General features: G+C 36.8%; 2 protein-coding genes across 5 annotated transcripts; both read left to right on the forward strand.

The window, feature by feature from the left end:
• Window positions 1,838-8,927, forward strand: LOC109708123 (lysine-specific demethylase JMJ706-like). 3 transcript variants are annotated; one of them, XM_020229731.1, is made up of 12 exons: window positions 1,838-2,187; window positions 3,112-3,472; window positions 4,043-4,199; window positions 4,274-4,493; window positions 5,795-5,848; window positions 5,947-6,026; window positions 6,138-6,415; window positions 6,643-6,674; window positions 6,803-6,956; window positions 7,083-7,420; window positions 7,498-7,737; window positions 8,192-8,927. In XM_020229731.1, the coding sequence occupies exons 1-12, from the start codon at window positions 2,185-2,187 to the stop codon at window positions 8,492-8,494; spliced, it is 2,220 nt and encodes a 739-aa protein (XP_020085320.1). In that variant the 5' UTR covers window positions 1,838-2,184; the 3' UTR covers window positions 8,495-8,927. The 3 variants fall into 3 exon arrangements, with proteins under 3 accessions (XP_020085320.1, XP_020085318.1, XP_020085319.1); XM_020229729.1 differs by having other exon boundaries at window positions 6,552-6,956; XM_020229730.1 differs by having other exon boundaries at window positions 1,838-2,173; window positions 6,552-6,956.
• Window positions 13,917-18,372, forward strand: LOC109707278 (probable transcription factor KAN2). Of its 2 annotated transcripts, none has more exons than XM_020228434.1 (6): window positions 13,917-14,611; window positions 14,768-14,844; window positions 15,726-15,771; window positions 15,902-16,046; window positions 17,280-17,340; window positions 17,640-18,372. In XM_020228434.1, the coding sequence occupies exons 1-6, from the start codon at window positions 14,095-14,097 to the stop codon at window positions 17,748-17,750; spliced, it is 957 nt and encodes a 318-aa protein (XP_020084023.1). In that variant the 5' UTR covers window positions 13,917-14,094; the 3' UTR covers window positions 17,751-18,372. The 2 variants fall into 2 exon arrangements, with proteins under 2 accessions (XP_020084023.1, XP_020084021.1); XM_020228432.1 differs by having other exon boundaries at window positions 13,918-14,611; window positions 17,277-17,340.

A 22,857-nucleotide genomic window follows, 5' to 3' on the forward strand; every position in this document is an offset into this window, starting at 1 on the left:
GTATAATGTATAATAATTGTGATTAGTATAATAGTGGAATGCAAAGGAGAGAGCTCTAATGACCCAAAAAATAGATAACTCCAATTATTCTAAAGGCCGTGACTCATCATTAATAAGACCAACTAATTAATTAAAGTCATGAGCCCTAAAAGTAAATAATTAAGCCGACAAATTCATGTTAACTTTGTAAAAGCAGTCTAAAGACAACTAAATACCTGCTTAACGGTGCTTATTCAATTATAATTTGGTAATTAAAAAGTCCTAAAATTTTTGGCTTACAAAAAAGCCAAAATAAATATTTAATTTTTTTTGAGAGAGAGTGAAAGGTAGAGAGCAATTTGTGCGCATTGTTCATTGTTTTTTAGAAATGAATGCAATTAAAAATATAAAGTAACTAGAGTTGAACTCGAGGCTTCACGTTAGGAATGACCAGTAAAACTTAAACTTTCAACTCCCGAAAAAGAAAATAATAATACGATAACTAATATTCGTTCTCTCTGTATAGTTGAAGTTTTTGAAGTAGCTTAGCTAAGAACGGCCTACTGAGTTAAATACCGATAGGCGAAACTTTTATTTTACCATACATTTTGGTTAGAACTAATTCTCAATAATTTTTTAAAACCCGTTTTATTAGGAACGGTTTGTTTAGCATGCATCGGTCACTTTCACTTGTAAAATTGGGGACCCATTGAATAATAATAATAATTATAATAAAAATTTCTCACTCTTATCTGAAGGGAACCTAAATTGAAAGGAGAGTTAGTTCGCAGTACGCCTGGGAAACACGGGCCAAGGACGCGTCCGTAGTTTCCACGAACTCAAAAGGGCTTTTTTGTCACTTTCCGAAAATGACGGGTTCAGAACCGAGAAAGAACGCGAGCCGCGAGCCGAGCCTATGAGTGAGAACGGCTAGCGAAAGGGACGCGCCGCCGACGAGCCGCCTCTGCAAACAAGTCTACACGTCGACCTCGGTTTCGCTGCTGACCGAAGAAAAGAACTCATCATTAGCCCGACTATTACTACCTCCTACCACCTGCTTTCCTTGGCCAAAGTAATTATAAAACAAGCACGTGCCAAAATTAACAAAACGCAGTATAAAACTGACCGTTTTTAGTGCAAATGATAAAAAAAATTTAATGATCAGTATTTAATATCATAAATTTAAATTTTAATTAATTTATATTTTAATTAAATTTATTTTTAAAAAATAAACGACGAAGCTCATAAATTTGTATTTTTATAAAAGGAATAATAATAATAATAATAATAATAATAATAATAAAAAAACCGGGGGAGAGGCGACGAACCCCCGTGACGCCTCACACGCATTCGTAACTGCCAGCTAATCCCGTTCCGTTTCCGGGCGACACCCCGTACGCTTTCCCTTCCCATCACGCCGCTCAAGCGCCACGTGTCGGTCGTGCGACCCCCGATCTCCCCCCAGATTCGCTGGCCGCTCGCCACGTGCCCAAGCGCGCAGTTGTAAAGCCAACCGAACGCCCTGACCCTGGCGGTTTTCCCGAGCGACACCCCGCGCACGGGGAACTCCGCCCGAACCGTTTGGCGATCTTTTTATGTTTCCTAAAATACCCCGGCGTCGCCAGGGGAACCTCGTGTCTGATCTGCCAAGGTCGTTTGCGGCCAAGGGGTAGTATCGTAATACGATTACAAGGGGACGAGAAACGGGGGGCCGAGCGACGCGGTTCCGTTTGGGACGCCGTTTGGTTGAACCACCCAGCGACTCTCTCTCTCTCTCTCTCTCTCTTTCTCTCTCTCTCATTTAATTTAATTAATAAATTAACCCGCGGTTATAAATAAGGGACACTTTTCGCTTTTTCCGGTTTCCCAAGACTCTTTCCGTTTTCCCCCACTGTTCCTCTTCCGTCTCTCTCTCTCTCTCCCTCACTCTCTCTCTCTCTCTCTCCGCCGCGCCGGGAACCTCCTCCGCCCCGCCGGAGCCGCCTCTCTCCGTCGTGCTCCGCCGCGTCGTCTCGGCCCCGCTCGTAGCCTCGCCAATTCCGTCCCCGCGGTTCTCGGCGCCGGGACTCGGGAGCGACTCCTCGGATCTCGCGCTTCGTCGGCGCCGGGAGGGTAATGTGGGCCGCTCCTTGATCTCCTCCTCCGCTTCCCGGCCGTCCGATTCGCAATTCGCGGAGGTCTCCTTGATTCCGAGGTCGGTATGTAATGGTAAGCGGGAGAGATCTTGGAATTCTCGCGCGCATCGATCTGTTTCTTGCTTCTCGATTCGTCGACGAGTTGAGAATTTTTTGCTACCTTTTGCGTAATTGTTATGTTAGAAGGGTTTTGTGTTCAATTTCAAAGTGGCGTTGATGATCGTGTGTCCTAATTATTAGATTCTGTGTTTTAAGGCCATTTTTCCGATGCATTTCATTTCTTTGGATATTGTTCTTTTTAACGGTTTAAGTCCTATAATGCAGAGGAAAAAAAAAAAGCCCCTTGAAATCTTCCTTTAGTATTATCAAGAGGAAAATTAGAGAAAATTTTCGTTCTCCGGAGCGGATAAAATTGAATTATAAAACCCGGACCTGAGGAGAATTTTATTTGTACAAAGTGCTTTTAATTGCTTTGAATCGTGTAATAAAGGTGCACCCATATTTATTTATTACCAAATTTAGGCGCAACTTTTCTGTTCTTGAACAGGTGTTGATAATAACTTCTTTTCTTTTTTATTTTTTCCCTCTTAAATTGATGTTCCTTTCCTTTGTAGTTATTTAAAAAAGTAAACTTTTATGTTAAGAATCTCACTCTTTTGTCTGGCTCTTATAGTCTTATATGTTCGAAAATAGCAATATTTCAAAACTTGCTGTTGATAAAGAATTTGTAAGGATATTCTACAAATATCTACAATGGCTAAGTTCATCTCATTATGCCTTGGAAAGACTAATTCATACTCTATGTTTGAGTTTGGGGTGCATTATTTCTCTTGCCATCTGATTTCTTTTGAGATGCAGGATAATGGATAAAAAATTTGAATGATTTGTTTCTTGGCTTGTACTTTTAAGATGAATTAGAAGAGAAGAATTTTCTTGATGTGCTAGTCTGTAAAATATCTAGCTCTTTTCTCTCTTCTAATATCTCTTTTCTCGACAGGTGGAAGGAAGGCCTTTCTTGTCTCAAGAGGTCAGGAATGGGTTAGAAACTTTGAAACGCAGAAGGCTTCGGCAATTGAATTCTGGTTTTGCGGCTGAAGCAACTAATATGATGGCTAGAAGTGGAGAAGATGCTTTAAGATCTTCTGCGTCTTGCGGAGCAAGATTGCATGGAAATGCTCAGGCGTCCTCTCGAGGCGATGGTCATAATTTTCCTAAGCAGAAGTTAAAAAAGTTTGATATGTCTAACCTAGAATGGATCGGGAAGATACCAGACTGTCCTGTTTTCTGCCCCTCAAAGGATGAGTTTGAGGATCCTTTGAGTTATATCCAGGAAATCGCTCCTGTTGCATCAAACTATGGTATGACATTGTCTTCTTATCCCTTGTTGATTGTCATATCTTCAACTGATAGTGAATTAATCACATAATGCAACGTTTGTATCGTAAGTGGAAAGGTTTCTAGCCCCTTAGATGGTATGCAGGTTTCATGCTATGGCGCAGAAGGCATGCCAGCCTCCAGCCAGCACTGAATGTGCCACCACAAGCTTTAAGTGCCACTGGCTCATGCCTGGCCTTTTTTGCACCTTGACCAGTAATCCATAGAAAATAATGCAATAAGAAAAATAAGCTCTGAAAATCTTATCAGAAAACATGGAAAATGACTTTGCGAAGCTTCGCAAGGCATGTATATGCCGCTCTGTGCTTTAAGAGTGATGAAGTTCTTGTCTAATATGAATATATTATCATTCCTTTCAGATTTCTGAGTGATCTAGATGTATGTCCATGAATTGATCACGTTCATATAGAATTTGGTGAAGTCCTTTTTTCTCTTTTGAACTATTTGATTTGTCCACATTTTAGCAGCTCCTTTGTCCCTCATTGCAGTAGACTTCTTATTATTTGCTAGTTGACTTAATAAACATGCTGCAGGTATGTGTAAGATCATCTCCCCTATAAGCGCCTCTGTACCTGCTGGTGTAGTGTTGATGAAGGAGCAAGCTGGATTTAAGTTTACTACTAGAGTGCAACCTCTCCGTCTTGCTGAGTGGGCTATGGATGACATGGTCACCTTTTTCCTGAGTGGAAGGTCTGTCATGATCTGGACACCGTAATAAATAAATTATACTTCCATATCATGTGATACTTAGCACTTATTTTCAGAAAATATACTTTCCGAGACTTTGAGAAGATGGCAAACAAAGTATTTTCTCGAAGATATTCTAGTTCGGGCTGCCTCCCGGCTACCTATTTGGAAGAAGAATTTTGGCATGAAATTGCTTTTGGCAACACAGAGTTTGTTGAGTATGCTTGTGATATTGATGGCAGTGCATTCTCGTCTTCTCCTATGGATCAACTTGGGAAAAGCAGATGTAATTTGAAGGTGAGGATTTTCTTAATGTTCGCTTTTTGAAAATTTCGTACTGGGTTATGTTATGCAGCAGTGCGCCATGGTAAAACCTTTACTAATATGACCAAGTGTGGTTCAAATTTATATACAAAGGATTTCTTTTGTGACACTTCCTACTACTAGATAGTGCCCATAAATCTCATGACAAGTACCCAAAGATTCATATTGAATTTCAATGGGAGCTTCTCTTGACCCAATGGCACGTTGATCTAGTCTCCATCGGAGCCATAAGAAATGCTTGCCCTGTTTTTCATGCATCCAATTTTGTAATTAGTTTATCATATGTTTTTTGCAAGCATATTGTGCTTCAAGTTTTTAGTATTACTATTTTTGTCTTGTTTCCAGTTTTTTGTTTGTCGATTTATCCATATGGATTGCACTCTTAGGCCTTCTTCTCTTCGAAGAAATTCTCAGGCCAAATTTGGCCTTGTTGGTTCTCACCAAGCTCATAATGTTGCAGTGAAACTACCCAAATGAATGTGCATATAGTAGTGTTTCTACACTATGAGTCATGTTTTACAGTCTGTTTTATGGGCTTTTCCTGAAAATTAAACACATACTTAAATTTTACTTGTCTGTCTGTCATGTAGCCAAATTTGCATCTCCTACTGATGCTAGTCACAGTTGCCAAGGTGGCCCAGCGGTCCCTTGGTAATGAGCCCCTCTAATTGCCTAGGCACCACTTAGTTGCTTAGGCAGAGTGGCTAACTTCCTAAAGACTATTTTGGTTATGTTCTTCTAAGATTATCAGAAATAAAAACATAATTTGAGCAAAATATGATGCATTAGCAGGACTCCGCTGAATCATTATCCAGAAGCACTTGTAGGTATTCAAATAAATCGTCAAAACAAATAACGAACTAGTTAACATACAGAGAGAAGACTAAACTTCTTCCTTCTAAATATAATTTTGACAGTGCTCTATCATTTTTTTCTATTTTCTTCAGGGTTTTACTTTATCTTTCAGCACCTGGCTTTCATTTCATCTCTTTCTTGATCTTCCAGTGCCTGACTTTCATCTCATCTCTTTCTTGTCCTTCATCACTTGACAATGTTTTCTAGTCACCTAGGTTGTCTGGAAGAACAAATGCATAGTTTCTAGGCAGTGGTTGTGGACAACACAGACCTACTTTGACTGCATAGAAATATGTGTCAGTTATTCTGATTACTCTAAGTGCGCTACTTGCTTGACACGCATTATATACGCTCTTGGACATCTCTAACATGTCAATTGAGAATAAGAATAACTTAGTTGTATTGTCTTTTGTTTTCAGAGGTTTTCTCGGCTACCTAAATCTACCTTGCGTCTTCTTCAAAGAGAAATTCCAGTAAGTAAATAATTGAAGAATCTAGGTAATTTTTTTGCAGAGTAGTTGGAAATTTTATTTTAATTGGCATTATTATGGCTTTATCTGATTCATTACAGGGAGTAACTGATCCGATGCTTTATATTGGGATGCTCTTTAGTATGTTTGCCTGGCATGTGGAAGATCACTATCTATATAGGTAAAGACCTGAGCTTCTGTTTCCTATTCATGTTCCGAGTGATGATTCTATTTCATCATTGTATGTGCCAAAAATTTCTAATTTGAGGTCTTAAATTTTTTTTCTGGTCAGCATTAATTATCATCACTGTGGAGCATTTAAAACATGGTATGGAATTCCAGGCCATGCAGCTCTAGCCTTTGAGAAGGTAGTTCAGGAACATGTATATGAACGCGAAATATTACCTTGTGAAGGTGAGGATGCAGCATTTGATGTACTTCTCGGGAAGACTACAATGTTTCCCCCAAACATTCTGTTAGAACATGGTGTTCCAGTTTATAAAGCTGTGCAAAAACCAGGGGAGTTTGTCATCACTTTTCCTCGAGCTTATCATGCTGGCTTCAGTCATGGTAAGATGCATTTGCACCCTTTCTCCAAATTTGTTGTTCAAATTGTGCCATTCTTGGACGCTTCCATTTGAAATGTACCTTCTGTCTGAGCTTTAAATTGTTCCTTGCTTTGTTTTTTTTCTTCCCCCCCCCCAAGGATTTAACTGTGGTGAGGCAGTGAATTTTGCTATTGGTGATTGGTTTCCTCTAGGAGCTGTTGCTAGTGACCGCTATGCACTTCTTAACAGGATACCGCTGCTTTCTCATGAGGAACTCCTTTGTAAGGAAGCAATGATTCTCTCTCAGAAGTCATCAAAGCTTGATTCTAATGATCCGTCTCTATTAACTGATAATTTATCCTCCCACCGTTCAATCAAAGTTTCTTTTGTTCGCTTAATGCGGTTGCAGCACCGTGCTAGGTGGTTGCTAACGAAAATGGGCGCTCATATATGCTATACTGATGATGTTCATTCAGCTGTACTATGTAGCATTTGTAGGCGTGACTGCTATATTGTTCATATGAAGTGTAACTGCTATGATGATGCCATTTGCCTTTATCATGGTAAGAAATGATGTATACTGTTTCAACATTTCTTTTCCTTGAAAATATTTCTAAATTTGTTCGACTGCTTCAATAATTTTTTTGTTTTTTTGACTAAACAAACAAACCCTGATTTGTTGAGTGCAGAGCGAGAGCTTAGGAGCTGTTCCTGCGATTATAGTCGTATTGTGTTTGTAAGGAGCAACATTTTGGAACTAGAATCTCTATCTAAGAAGTTTGAGCTGGAAGATGGCATACTAGAGGAAGTTCAAAAGCAAGCAAGTCAAGGAAATGGCTCATGTCAACAGGCTAGCTTGTTCGATTTTACTGAGAATGATGGATACTATCCATATTGTGAGATGGAAACAGTAGCAACTGCTGGAGCTGATAATATTTCTCAAAGAATGTGCATCAAATATGATTTAGAAAAGCGGCCTCCCTTAGCGTTTCTAGAGCAAGATGAGCATGATTCATTCCATAATGATGTAAGTTTCTCTCTATGTTTTTCATCTACTTGTAAGTATTGCCTCTCCGAGGTACTTCATACTATATTGTTGTGCAGGATTATGCAGATTCTAGCAGGCAAGAGCTACAGCATTCCGATAGGGCATCAGTATGTACACATGAGTCGGTGAAAATAAATTCGTCAGGCAATCCCATAATTGTTGACCAAACTTGCTTTCATGATACTTGCGTAATGCAAGATAGTGATTCTGACTCAGAAGTATTTATAGTTAAACGCAGATCCATCATGAATGCAGGCAGAAGATCAGTGGATGATTCAAAATTTCCTGAGAACCAGGTAATGTACAAGATCGTATGATTCCTCGAGACTTGCCAAACTGCTTATGCTAGTGGTAGTTTAACTTTGTTGAACTTGTTGCAATGAACAGATGGCAGTTTCTTTGATAATCATTTTTTGTTTTCTACTAGCTTTCAATCTTATGACTTGTGGACAAGTTATTTTCTTTTTGGTTTTTTTAGTTATTTTTTCCCTTCCTAGTTTCTGGAATCTTATACTTTACAAGTAACAATATTTGCCTTTGGTGTAGCCTCTTTTCTTTGTCAACTAAATATGACATCCATTGAAAGAGGAGTTGAAGTTAATTGCAGCACTAGCATTTCTGATAGAATGTTTATTTAAGAAAGCAGCCGGTCATAAAACAGATCAAGCAGCTGGTCATAAAACAGATCAAAAAGATACTGCTGAAAAGGTTATGGAAATTATATTCTAACCCTGGCATTTGCTTTACTAGGTTCTGAAACGACTGAAGAAGGTCGATCCGGAAGCAAGACGGGTCCATATGCCATCATCAGAATTGATCAATTATTTTGGGGATACACATAGTGGAGTGCTCCCAATATCCGTGAAGAATAAGCAACAGTTGGATGCAAAGCGTGCAAAAGAAGATGAGACTCTGAAACTAAGCCTAAATGCAAATAGTGACATTCTTCAATTTAACTCAACGGATATACGTAGGGAATCATTATCTATTACGGAGCACGAGCGAAAGCGCTTGAGATTCCGGGGGCCCTCCGTTCAAGTGGACGATGACTGAATCATTGGGCATGCCGACCGTCGCTAACCACAGAAAATTGTTTTAACTACACTCTAACAATAGTGGTACGCAGAAGAGGCTCAAATTGACTGATTAACTAAACTGAGTTCTGGAACAAATTGATTCTCCCAGTCGATTTTTTTGTGCAGGCCTCAAATTGAGGCGCTAGCATGACTCCATTCTTGTAGGTTAGCTTTCCACTCCTGAGAGAGGTCAGTCTCTGCTACCCACGCTTCCAATTTATTTAATTCTTTGCACAGTTAGTCCTGTACTCTCAGCTGTTTAGAATAACAAATGTAATTGAAAATGTACAATCTTGTTAGATATATCTGCATGAGCTGATTACTTGTTAAGATGTCTCTCTACATGCCATTAAATGCTCTGCACCTGTAGAGACTGGAGAGTGCTTATCTTTTACGATTTTTTGGTTTGATTATTTTACGCAGTGAGGTGCAATTAGATTAGCTCATAAGATATCCTTTTGTCTGTCGCTTCACAGCATCTTTGGCAGCATGATTCCAAAGTTGGGTTATTCCCACACAAATATTTAATTTGTGTCTTTCTCTTTTCATTCTTTTGATCTCATTAAATTATATATCAGACCACAAAATTCCTGCCATGTCTCCTGAGACGAAGATAAAGCAGATTCAATATCTTGCCAGCCTCCTGCTGCCCGCTAGACCGTATCTCCAATGAAGGGCTGAACATTTTGCTTTTGATAGCATTTTGTCATTTTAGGAAACAGTTTATTTATTCCCTTGCCATCTCATTCACCCTTCAATATGTGGTCAAATTTCCAGACACCGATGCCCTGAGCTTTTTGAGCAAGATGGGGCCTCCCAAAGATTTTAAATACCACTTGATATGTTCCTACTCTTCTAAGAAGCAAATCTGGCAATTTTCCAATTTTATCATTAGAACAGCTCGTCTTTAGCTGGCTTGTCCTTAAGAAGAGGCCTCTTACGGCGGACAATCCACTCAAGAGAGGATTATTGACGGAGAACATAGATCGTATGCTGTACGGGATGGAAGAGAAAACAGTGGATCACTTATTCACGCAATACATTTTCAGTAAATTTCTATCCTTGATGGCCTTCGAGGGGATCCAGTCTATGAATTTGGAAGATGATGTGATTGTCATCCGAGATAAGTGGTTGTCAAGGAATAGATCACAGACAACTCGTTCTATATTGACCGGACTCATAGCCTGCTAGTGGATCATTTGAAATGCCGAGAACGATGTGATTTTTAGAAAGATTAATGCGGGTCTTCTGATAGCGGTCAATAAGATAATATACTTGATGACTTTGTTATAGTTTGTTATAGTTTTGGCATCCTCACTGCTTTATGTATATGTAGTTATGTGGCTTTTTAACACGAGTGTAGTAACATGATGTACTATTATACATACATTACTAATTGTTTTGAGATGTCATGTTCGAATTTATTTGTAGTTTTGCCATTTTGTAAGTTTTACTCTATCAAATACATCCCGAGGCAAGGTTCTTTTCTGGAAGGTGAGGTAAACAGGGTATAAATTCTTTCTCACGCCATCCTGGGATGAAGGCTTAATTTTGATCTGCTTTCCCAAAGTGGGTGGATTAGATTTTTATCATCCGATCGAACTCTTCGTACCAAATTTTTTTTTATTTTTTTTTTTTTATCTAGACAAGAAGAGGAGGCAGGAGACAAATTACTTTTTCAACTCTAGCCATGAATGGGTTATCAAAATCATCATCTAGTAGATGTGACTAGACTGCGATAGGTCTGGATATAGACAAGGCATTTAAGGCCACAGACTTCAAAGGCCTCTAGATCTGCACTATCATTTTCTGCCCCTTCTCTCTCTCTCTCTCTCTCTCTCTCTCTCTAGATTTCTCTCTCTATCTTTAGTCTAAAGCCTAAAGTGAGATCACTAATCTTCTTTAGCTAATCTTTGATTTGTTTCTTTTTATATAAAAGTTAATATAATAATTTAAATGCATTGTAAAGTTACAGGAATATAGAGGTAATATATAATGCAGGAGAGAGTTTGAAGCAGAAGTTAGTATAGTAGAGTAGCGAAATCAAAGTCAAAAGGTAGTAGAACTAGAACTGGAACTAGAACTAGAGCTAGAACTAGAACTAGAACTGGAACTGGAACTAGAGATGGATGGTTCAGGTTAGGTAGGTAGGTATATAGATGTTGAAGAACGATGGCCCGGAGGATTACTTTATTCTATTCTAATCCTCAAGTTTGAGACTTGTGACTGTGACCTCCCTGCTGCATCTTACATGGTTCAAATGTTGGCTAAATATATGACAGCAGAGCCTAGCATGCACGAAAAATCAGAGAGAGAAACCCCAAACAAAACAAAGCTTGAGAGCATTTAAAGCTGATGGGTCCATCCCTCATAATTTGAGCATTATTATTCTCTCATATATATACCAACTGGGTCGGTCTCTCTCTCAGGCTATCCCTGCACTCCCCGCATGTGACTCCGTAAAAACTAAATAAGCACGACAAATCCTTCTCTCTATAAATATATATAAAAAATGGGGAAAATCTAAAGCATGATAAATTATTTTACTTGCATATCTATCTTGTGTGATTGAATGAGTACTAAACATGTTCGGATTGATTGTAGGTTTCATTCGCGTGTTGTTTAATTAGCCAGAGCTCTTAGAAGAAATACCGGTCGCTTTTTCACAAGCAGAAGTTCTAGAGCACTTCACGTCAGAGCAAATGCCGAGCAATTTTCATCTTTTTTCTTTTTTTTTTTTAAAGAAATCCAATCGTCTAGCTTGTCAATCTCTCTCTCTCTCTCTCTCTCTCTCTCTCTCTCTATATATATATATATATATATATGAATCAAATCTATATGTCACGTCGTCTTGGATTAATTTAAAGAATTGGTCGGTCGCGTCGACGTGTCGTTCTCGTGATCGGGTAAAACAGATGCGGTTGGTGGCCACGCATGCACTAAGCCCCGATCACGAGTAATTATTTGTATACATGTATAGTTAAGGCGACAGATGACCGACACGTAGCGTATTTAATCGCAATTATGAATTTGTGATTGACACATATTAGAGTGGTCTATTCATTGTCTACATACCCACCGTTTATATCATTCGACAAGTACATACGAAAATATATGCTGTAGCCTCTTCTACCTAGGGTCGCAGCATATATATATATATATATATATATGTACGTAGTCTCCTTACATATTTTTTTTTTTATTTTTATACACACACACACATTATATATACATATAGCCCAATGTGCTCTTCTGATTAGGAGTCAACACATGCACAGGAAGTTGATGATCGGTGAAGCTTATTAATGAGACAATTATATTCATTAATTTGAGAGAGAGAGAGAGGGGGGGATGACCTGGTTGGTATAGCAAAAAAAATATCAAAATAAAAATATAATAACCATAATAAGGGGCAATTTCAAACATACTCCTCCTCAAAATTGAAAAAGTTGTCAATATTAATATGATTTTTCCTAAATCTGTAAATTATGTCATAAACAATCTTTTCGTCAATTTTTTAAAGTTAAAATATAAAATGAGATGACATATTCACCCCTCACAATAGTTAATTATCATATCAGTTGTTATTTTTAATTTAATTTATACCCCTTAGAGTTTTTTTACTTAACAGTTGAAAATAATATGAATAAAGTAATCAAAGTAAACTATAAAAATTACAAATATGAAATAAAACTAGAGTAATAGAAATCAAAGCTAAAAAACTACTGAACTACATGTAAAATAACACAAATATCTAAAAAGTAATCAAAGTATCTATCTTAATCATAACATAAAGATCTAAAAGAAAGAATTAATAAGCACATAGTATTAATATAAATCACAGCTAAAATAAAGAATTACTGAACTACATCTAAAATAACATAAAGATCTAAAAGAAATCCAACAAAAAGTATCTAGGTTTTTCATTTGTAACTTAACAAATAAAATAAAAATATGATAAGTAAATGAAATAAAATAAAGGCATACTAAATTAGTCAAAATAAAGACATGATATTAAAATAATTAAACAAAACTAGAAAAATACTAGTAACAGATGTATACTATCTTAATCATAACATGTATTTCGACAATTGAAATGCTAGGAGAGAGAAAACGGAAGCTTAAGCTATGCTTTAAGAGTAAAGTAATTTGTAATATAGGTACTTAGTTCTAATCATTTTACTAAATTTTGAGAGGTATTTTTAATATTTATAACTTTTAAAGAATTTCTATTTAAACTGCAGGGGTGGACAAAAGGTCACTTACGAAATTGACCCTACCAATAAAGTTATATATGTAGGTTATGTCGCAATGTAATGTAGGTTATTACGAAGATATATGTTTGGCATTAATTATTATGAAGAGATCTTAACACAATTGATCGAGGGATCGACACATTGCACCTAATTAATGCAAGATAATGAATAAAGATTAGGAGGATGACTTGTTATATATAGGTTGGATCCTCGAAGCAGTAATCCCCTCATTTAATGAAGTACTGCTAGCTCCTTTTAATTTATTCGGAGAAGTAACAATTATGCGTACAACAAGCAGAAAAAAGTAACACTTGCATTGAAACGCTATCATTGTGTAATGCTTCTACACCATGCAAATTTTTTATAGTTTTCAACTTAGGGTGATGTTATTAACAAAATTGTTTCACTATTGCCATATTTATTGAATGTATTCACCATTCTATTTAGATTTGATTAGATTCAATAAGCTTGATGTTTTTAAGTAAAGATTACTCTATTAATATTATTTTCTGCATCGTAATCTAGAAATATATTGGGAGCAGTACTATAAACCAGATCGAGAGGTTTAAAACTTACCGAGTGCAAATGTAGCACCAAAACCGATTGCAAACTTGGGCTTCGTTTGGGATTACGGAGAGATTGCATTATGTGCGATGAGAAAGTACGTTCGAAAAATATCCTGTTTGTTTTCGTACGTAATATTGTGTTCCGCATATCGCGATAAGTCAGTTACTATATATTTTCTGCGGTTTCACCGGAGAACGCAGAAATACCAAACTAAGCCTTGATGAGTTTATAGTAGACGCATAATTAATTATAAACCGACTAATTCTAAGGTCTCATTAATTATTCTCTTTCCCCGAAATGAACATTAATGGACAACAAGGAGTAAGTACATGATTCGAAGCCTCATACTACTCTCTAGCTAGATCTCCCTGTCTCCGGGCCATACTCCTCTCTCTCTCTCTCTCTCTCTCTCTCTCTCTACATGACCAAAGTGTCATTTTCCCAAAGGAAGAAGCAAGAAGCCAACGGCTTTCCTGTTTCCGTAGTCTTTTTTTTTAAAAAATTTTTTTTTTTTTTCTTTTACCATGTATTTGACACATCTCCTGTTTCTTTTTACACCCACCTAAGCAACAGCCCACCCATCTCTCCTCCCCACCCACCAACCGATTATTCCCATCTCCACATCACCCATATATCCTAGCTAGTTCCTACACACTACTCATACAGCAGCAGCAGCAGCAAAAGCAGAAGAAGAAGAGGAATTAGTCAGAAGAGGAAGAGGAGGAGGAAGAAGAAGAAGAGCTAGAATTAATTAATGGAGCTTTTTCAAGCTCAACCAGACCTATCCCTCCAAATCAGTCCACCAGCCAGCAAGACTAATGAGCCCGTAGAATTAGGGTTTTGGAGGAGAGCTTTAGACACCAACTACACCAACCCCCCCTCCGCCGCCCCGCACGCCGTCGACAAACTCTTCGATCTCTCCCTAGCAAACCAATCCTCCTTCCCTACCACCACCACCACCACCACCTTTCCTCACCACCACAGCCACAGCCACAGCCACCACCGTCCTTTCCTATATGAAGGGTATCATCAAAACCAAGAGTACATTAGCAATTGCATGAGGCCCATAAGAGGAATCCCAGTGTATCAAGCCTCTCCCTCTTTCCATCTCCTCCAAAGCCAGCTTCAGGCGCAAGCACAGCAGCCGAGGTCCCCGAGATTCCTGTCGCGGCTCCCCGCGAAGAAAAGCGCGAGAGCGCCGAGGATGCGGTGGACGACATCGCTCCACGCCCGCTTCGTTCATGCCGTAGAGCTCTTGGGAGGCCATGAAAGTACGTATAACTTAATTACATGTTATACAAAACCAAATTTTGTAATTGGGAAGGAATTTCTTTCTGTGATTTTTGGTGTGTATATATATATATATATATACATTTCTTATTTATTATTATTATGTGAGTTTGAACCATGCATAAATATATATGTAGGGGCTACACCCAAGTCAGTTCTTGAGCTTATGGATGTGAAAGATCTAACTTTGGCCCATGTCAAGTCTCACTTGCAGGTGAGGAAATTAACCCTAGCTAGCTATCTCTTTTAATTAATGGGGGTTTTTAGTAAAATGGGGAAATGGGGGAGAAAGGCCTTTTAAGATTGCAGCTAATTATCTCATCATTTCTCACCCCTTGCATAATATGGTGGTTTCTTCTTTTTTTCTTCTTTTTTAACCTTGTCTCTTCAATTGTTTTCATTCTTTTCTTCTTTTTGATCTAGAATCATCTTAATTAGTAATGTCCCTTTCATCTGATATCAGATTTGAGAGGGAAAGGAATGGTAGTTCATAATATTTTCCAAAGCTATACTAAATTTGAAGATTTCCTGTCTCATTCAATTTATTAGTTTCTTTCTCTATAAATTTCTTTTCCTAACCTCCTTGGGCATCTACTGTACAAAACAAAAACAAAACAAGAAAAAAAAAAAATCTTGGCCATTGGTCCTCTCTCTCTCTCTCTCTCTCTCTCTCTCTCTCTCTCTCTCTCTCTCTCTCTCTCTCTAGATATGTAGCTTCTGCACATTGCAGCTTTTACTTAAGAAGCTGAAGCCTTGCTAATAAAAGAAAAGGAGAAAGGGAGAGCACACATACACATACACATACATACACATTCACATTAAAGAGCAAACAGAAAACAAGTACAATGTAACATCATTTCTCAATAATTCACCTTCTTGGAGCTATACAAATGGCTGATGCCACAATTGAAGCATGCGGAAAATGCACCAATTAATGCACTTCAATGCTCACCATTAGGAACTTTTGACTTACACTAGCTAGGCACTATATATGTATATACTCATAGTCAATTAATTAATATACCAATTCTTAAAATAAATACCATGTCCAATCAGAAATAATTTGAATCTGAACTTAGTCTTGTTTATCTGCAGATGTATAGGACCATAAAGACCACTGATAAGCCAGTAACCGCTTCTGGTAAAGCTAATTTGCATCAAAAGACTACTTTTAAGTTCTTATTATAGTTCTTACGGATTTTTATTTTACTTAATTTCTTTTATGAGACTAGCAATACATGCATGATTGCTTATTTAATCTTTTATCGTAGGGCAAGCCGAAAACCTAGAGATTTCTGATGAAAATAACTTGCGTGAGAGTAACAAATACCGTGGATCGGAATCTTCAATTCTGCACGGAAAGTCAGTAGGAAATGATGGCAAGAATTTACGTGGTTTATGGATTAATTCTTCAAGGTGACCTTTACTCTAATTTAATTTATTACTTTTTATATCACTAAATTTAATTTTTTTATTCTCAGATTATTTCATTGAATTACTGCTCAATAACCATATGGCTTCTATATAACTACATGAGTTTTAACTACTAGATAGCTACTTAATTTCCTGTAAATTAGTTTGATTACCATATATTTTCACTATTTAGGAATTTATATGGAGAGAACCGAAGTTAATTAATTTTGCAGTAACTATGAAAATATGTGAATTAAATATGTCTATTCTTTCTTCTCCACAATTAGTGTTGTATTAAGGTTTAATTAAATATTTCTTCAAACTATTGGCAATTGGGGAAAAAAAAAACACAAAATATAGTTGATAAAAAACTACCAAACTTAAATTCTGCTAATCTGACCAAAAAATTAAATGCAGAGTCTTAGTTTCTTTTCATCACTGCATTTCTTCATGAGACAAAAAAGTCATGGCCACTTTCTCAATGACATTAGGAACAAGCCTATAAAACAATAGATATATGGATGCTTTTGAGGGCTAAAAGGAACAAAATTTGGTAAAGTGGAATATTGCCATGATTATCACAAATATAGAAATATAGTCAAGAATATATGGAGTGTTTAATTAGATGGTTAATTAGATCTATTGCATGCATGTACATGCACTTTAGGCTAATAAAAGCCCTTTGTCTCTTTTCCTTTCTTACTATAATATCAACACCATGCAAGTGCTCACAAAAAGCAGGAGTGTATATAGCTTTGTTCCATTTGTCCAGGATATGAGGCGAACATTTGCACCCCCATGATGGTGCAATGATCTCCTCTACATAGTTTAAAAGGCTAGGGAACTCTAATTTCTACCTCCCAATCTAAGGAGAGAACCATTTGAAAAATCTACATAAAAAGGGACAGCTCTCCCTCCTTTAGATTTTGTGGATACCTAACTCTACAAAGGAAAAGCACTTGGGCCCTGCAATTAAAGCTCCAAAACTTGGTGCAAAAGCTAGAGTTTGAACCTTCCTTGCAACTTCTTCTTTATGTGTGATGTGCATCATCACATGGGGGATTCAACTTTAGTTCAACTAGCCCATTCGATAAAGCTAGGCATTTACATGATGTTAATAGTGAAAGATGGGTTTCTTTTCCTTCCAATATGCTCTTTTCTTGCATTGGACTCCCACTGATGAAAAGATATATATTCTCCACACGATGATGATGATGCTGATGATTTTTGCAGCAGGGGGGTCTGGTTCAGTGACAAACAAAGGGATTCCACCCCTGGAAGCATAAACTCTTTTGAGGTACAAATTCAACCCATCACTCATGATGATTTCCATTATCTCTTGGAAATCATGATATATTATGCATATATCTATCTTGTATTATATATTAATATTACTATTACTCATTTACCTATGTGGTTAAGGGGGATTAATATAAGACCCAACTACTCTACGTTGTGGCCCATATTGGTAGTGGAGGGATTCGAACTTAAGATTTCCTGTGGAAGGAGCAAATCCCCACATACATGAATAACATAACCTAAATTGTCGATTTAAGTGACTAATTAAAATGGACACTTTTGCCTCTTCTTGTGCAGGAAATGCAATCAAAATGCTTTGAAGCTGAATCCAATTTGAACTCATCATTCCTTTCAAGTGTTAGTGCACTGACACCCAACCTTGAATTCACATTGGGAAGGCCACATTGAACTAACATGAATATTATTAGTGAAAAAAAATAAATCACAAATTAGGAATATATAGAAATAGAAATTAACAAGGGAAAGAAAAAAAGAAAAAGACAAAGCGACCACTGGGACACAAGAAAGCAAGATAGAGGAGACATGAGTGTCTGTAAATTGAGTGAGTAAAGGTTTTAAGAAAGCAAGAGAGCCAAAGGCTAATCTCATAAATTTAAACATGAGTTGCACTAGCTTGTATACAGTGGTAACATATATATGTTGGCTCCTTTTCTTCTTTAAAGCAAAAAAGTGGACAAAGGGGCTTCTTCATTCTCTTGCATGTGCACGTGGTTCGCTTTTGTAGATTCCCCAACAAAGGATGGAGATGAATTTGCAGGGACTATATATGCAACTAATTCTAGTAGATATACATATATATTACTTGTAATGATCCATACAGTAGCTAGTACTTAATTTTTGTATGAGATATATATGTACATTTCATCCGACTTGCATGCATTTTCTCTTCCTCCTATTTTAATTAATTCTTCATTGTACGTGCTAATTCGTGTGTTGGTATATGAGCATGTAACACGGCCACTTTTGATTTAGTGAAACTAATTATTATGAGGCGTTGCTCTCTCATGAATACAAATTTCACCTTGAATTAAAATATGGAGTATGTTTGACTTACATGTCGTGTCACCTTTGTTGCAACATTGACCGAGAACGAGCTACAGCATCATGCGTGTAAGGTTGATTAGGATTCCGTCTTTTCGAAGACCACGTCATAGTCCTGTCTATATATTTATATAATTATGGAAGCTACACCCAAGGATGAAGTGACACCTCTTTAATTTGAAACCCTTTATTTCATCAAACACCTTCACCTATTTCTCCGTTTTTTATTTTATATATATATATATACACGTTAGATGCATCTTCCATCTCATAGATGCAGATCGATTTCCTGTAGATCATGTGCTCATGAAATTGACTTTTTGTGTACATTAATTGTTTGTTGATTGAATCATCTACTCATAATGTGAGATTTACCTTCACGATTAACTGATGGTGACATGATAACCGGCCTGGCGAGTGTCTGACATGCATGGAGTTGTTATCCTTGGATCAATCTTTGCGCAAATGCTCTGAATCATTTTAATATTTTAAAAATATTTATTTCGAAGATTAGTTTGAACTTATTTTTGCAAAAAAAAAAGAGAAAATGTTAAACACTCCAAATTGGGACTAGTCGTTCTTATCATTTGGATTGCGCACAAGTTGAAGGCTCAAATTAGGAGCATTCATCTACTGACTCGACGGAGTTCGAAAAAGCAAAAAATAAATTAAACTTCGATTTCTCAAACTTTTGCAACTTTCCATAACCATTAATGCACGCATCAATTCTTTATATATCGACTTAAATGTATATTTGGTTAACAAATTTTGTGTAACACTGTTAGACCAAAAGCAATTAGGCCAAATTAAAGCATGCAAAAATATATATATACATATATGTACACTTTTATCTTTTTCAATAGGATAGTAAATGTTAATCTAATATCAGCATGATTTGTTACACTTTCAACGGTCACATTCCCCACTATTTCAAACAGAGCTTCAAATGGCTACAAACTATTCTCTTTTGTCTTACAATTTGAACAAATTTAACCTAACATAAAAAATAAAAATAAAAATAAAAAAAGAATTTGTGATGTATACATAGACATTTATATATAGCAGTAGCATTAGTCCCTATCGGTTCCCAGTACATTAATTCCGTGTGGTCCGGGTGACAGGTAAAATCCGAATAAGCGAGAATTGCGCGGGAGCTACACATGATAAGTGACAGCGGATACAAAGTAATATCTACTGGACCACAAGCGCATCACCCCTGCATCACATTTATTAATCCACACGTGGCAACAGGACACGACGTGTCCTATTAAGCCTTTCCCACGACATTGGCTCAGATGACCAGGACCATGAGACTAATGCAAAACCCTATTATATACCAACTATAGCAACTATAGGTGCAGTACTACCGCAATGAAATGGTGTGCATGTGTATTGAGTATTGCATTAATTTGGATACAATATATACTCCCTCTAAATTACTCCACTAAATTTTCAAATTTTTTTTTAACAAAAAACCAAAAAAATTAGATACAGTAGAGTGTATACAAAAAATTATAACCACAACATAATAACTGTGTTTATGCAAAAAAACAAAAAAAGGAAAGAAAGAAAAAACTATACTCACCAAAGTTCCCAGATATTATACATAAAATAAAGTCCTAAATAGGATATTAATATATTTACAAGTATATATAAAATAAAGTAATTAAAAAAGGTTGGTATTATGCATGAGGAACAAAATTCTCAATCATCCACAGTGAGATATGGGTGCATGCAATTATTTACTCTTGAAAAAAATAAATAAATAAAAGGTATGGTACACTCGATTGCAGTATGATTAGCGAGGTGCCCGCGGGCAGGGATGTTGGGTGCGTCCAATCACATCAGCCGGGCAGCACGGGCAGCTCGGGGCGGGGGTCGCCATGAGGCTTCATCATGTTGATGGCGACCCGACCTGGTGCGCCCGCCATTCAAGGTCCCCCATCCTCCCTCTTTTCTGAACCCTTCACTTTTTCTCATTCCTATTATATGTTTTATTATTTATTCCGGGAATTATTATTATTATTATTATTATTATTATTATTATTATTATGGCTGTGATAATTGTGATTATTTTATTATTTCATTTTATTTTATTTTATTTTATTATTTGAGGTTGATAGCTGATTAGGACAGGGTACTGTGTACGGAGAGGCCAAAAGTCGAGGTGCCTTGACTTACTAAGCATCGGGCTATGTACAATGCATAAAAAAATATTTATTAAAAAAAAAAAGGTTACATATATGTACGCCCTAATGTATAAAATAAGTTTAAAAATTGGCTCGCGGTGAATTAAAATTATTGACTTAAATAGTTCTGCATTCCGCACTGTAGCAGAAGATTATTTTGGACCGAGTTACGTTCGAAATGATTTGAGATATGATTGAGTCGAGTCCTGTTTGAAATTCTGTAAGGTTGGTTGAGCTGAATTATAATTAAGACTCGTGAGTATTGTGTCTGTATACCTTAAGTGAGTTAATTACGTATTTCTAACCACTCGAGTTTTTGAAACTAATGATATATAATAACGATATAACAAAATTATTTTTTTTAAAAAAAAATTAACGGTAGAAATAAATTATGATGAAATTAGTGAAATAAAGCTGACGGTTTGATGGGTACGTAGCTTGTAAAACGTACACCTACTTTTGGATGTACAGATAAGGCTGTTCAAAGAAAAGAATAATGCTATTTGTACATATATAAATACAGTGTAATCTAACATTCTAGCCATTTGAAGACTAATATTACTTAACTAGTCTGTAAGATGTACAAATAGTATGTTTTTTTTTAAAATTAAACAGCACACTCTCATATAGGGGTGGAACTGGGCCGGGCTTGGGTCGGGTATTACTATGCCCAAGCCCGGCCCAAAAAAAATGTTGGGCTTCGGGTCGGGCTTTTACCCAATTTTTTAAAAAAATTAAGGCCCGGCCCAAACCCAAGCCCAATGCCCAATACCCATCGGGCTTTGTGGAGGCCCATTTTATGCATTTATCATATAATATATGAATACTTTTATTTGTATAAAATTAAAATAAAATACCTATTTTTAGTTTTATCACATCAAAGAAATTAATATCTAACATCAAATATATCATAATATAGAACTAAATATTTTGTTATTATATAATATATCCTCATATATATAAGTACATATCATTAATAACAATATATACTATATATGATATACTATATCATTTATTTCTTTTAATAGATAAATAATATATATAATTAAATATTTTATTTTGATAATTAATATATCGGGCTTTTGGGTCGGGCTCGGGTCGGGCTTGGACATGCCCAAATAGGCCCAAAATTTTTTCGGGCCTAAATTTTTAAACCCGGCCCGAACCCAAAGTTGTATTTTTAATACCCAAAGCCCGGCCCAAACATGGCCCATCGGGCCGGGCCTTGTTTAGGCCCGGGCCCAGTTCCACCCCTACTCTCATATGAACAAAAATATGTATACACGCTCGTGTGTGCACACACACATATCAAGATATTCATACATCTAAATAGCATGTGGATCTTAAATGGCTTTCGTTTCATCAAAAGTGGAGAGGAGAAACAATCTTCGACTGTAAATGACCACTTTTGTCATTTGGTTGACCATAACTTAATATTCAATCAAAACTCAAACTTTTCAAAATACTGTAAGGTGAAGTCAATTACGAAAAACAAAGAGGAAAAGATAATACAATATTATGATGGATAACTTCAGGTTTCACGCCATTCATTTCTTGTTAAACAAACAAGAAAACTAGGACAACTTTAGTTTCATAGCTATAGAAACAAACAATAAAAAAATTTATTTTTATCTAAATCTAGTGCACTTGAAAGTCTACTTCTATTTGAACATCACCTTACGTTGGGGTAAAAAATTCTTTTTTTTTTGAGAAATAAGATAGCAAGCTACCAGTTTCATTCATTAAGTAAAATGAACTGAGCATACAGAGATGGAAGCAGCTTAGGCCTCCGAAAATGCAAAAATAATAGACAAAAGGCCAAAAAGGGGAAATGAGGTGAGAGGGAAAGGTTAGAGAAAGAGCAGTAAGTCTAGTGTCGCTTCAGGTCAGCACAGTCCAGTTGGTCAAAATAAGTTTAACACGTTCGAGAGAGCGAGTCGCATCAGGCGGAATTGTCTGAAAAACGAAGTTGTTTCTATCCCTCCAGACCACCCACCAGATCGCAGCCAGAAGGGTTAGTCCTCACGTTCGCGACGATTCGACCGGAAAGGCAGCTAATTTGGTCCAAAGACTACGAACGTCTCCAAGGGTGTCACTTGGTGTAAAAAATTCTCATTTTGCCTATGCATATAAATATATATAATTCTCATTTTGCCTATGGGCCCACATCATCCTAATCGCACATCTTTTAATCCAAGAGCAGAAAACTTAATAACACCAAGTCATTTGTGCCAGCCTAGTTTTATATATATATGCATGTAATT

Source organism: Ananas comosus, linkage group 3 (genome assembly GCF_001540865.1).
Source record: "Ananas comosus cultivar F153 linkage group 3, ASM154086v1, whole genome shotgun sequence".
Taxonomy (NCBI): Eukaryota; Viridiplantae; Streptophyta; class Magnoliopsida; order Poales; family Bromeliaceae; genus Ananas; species Ananas comosus.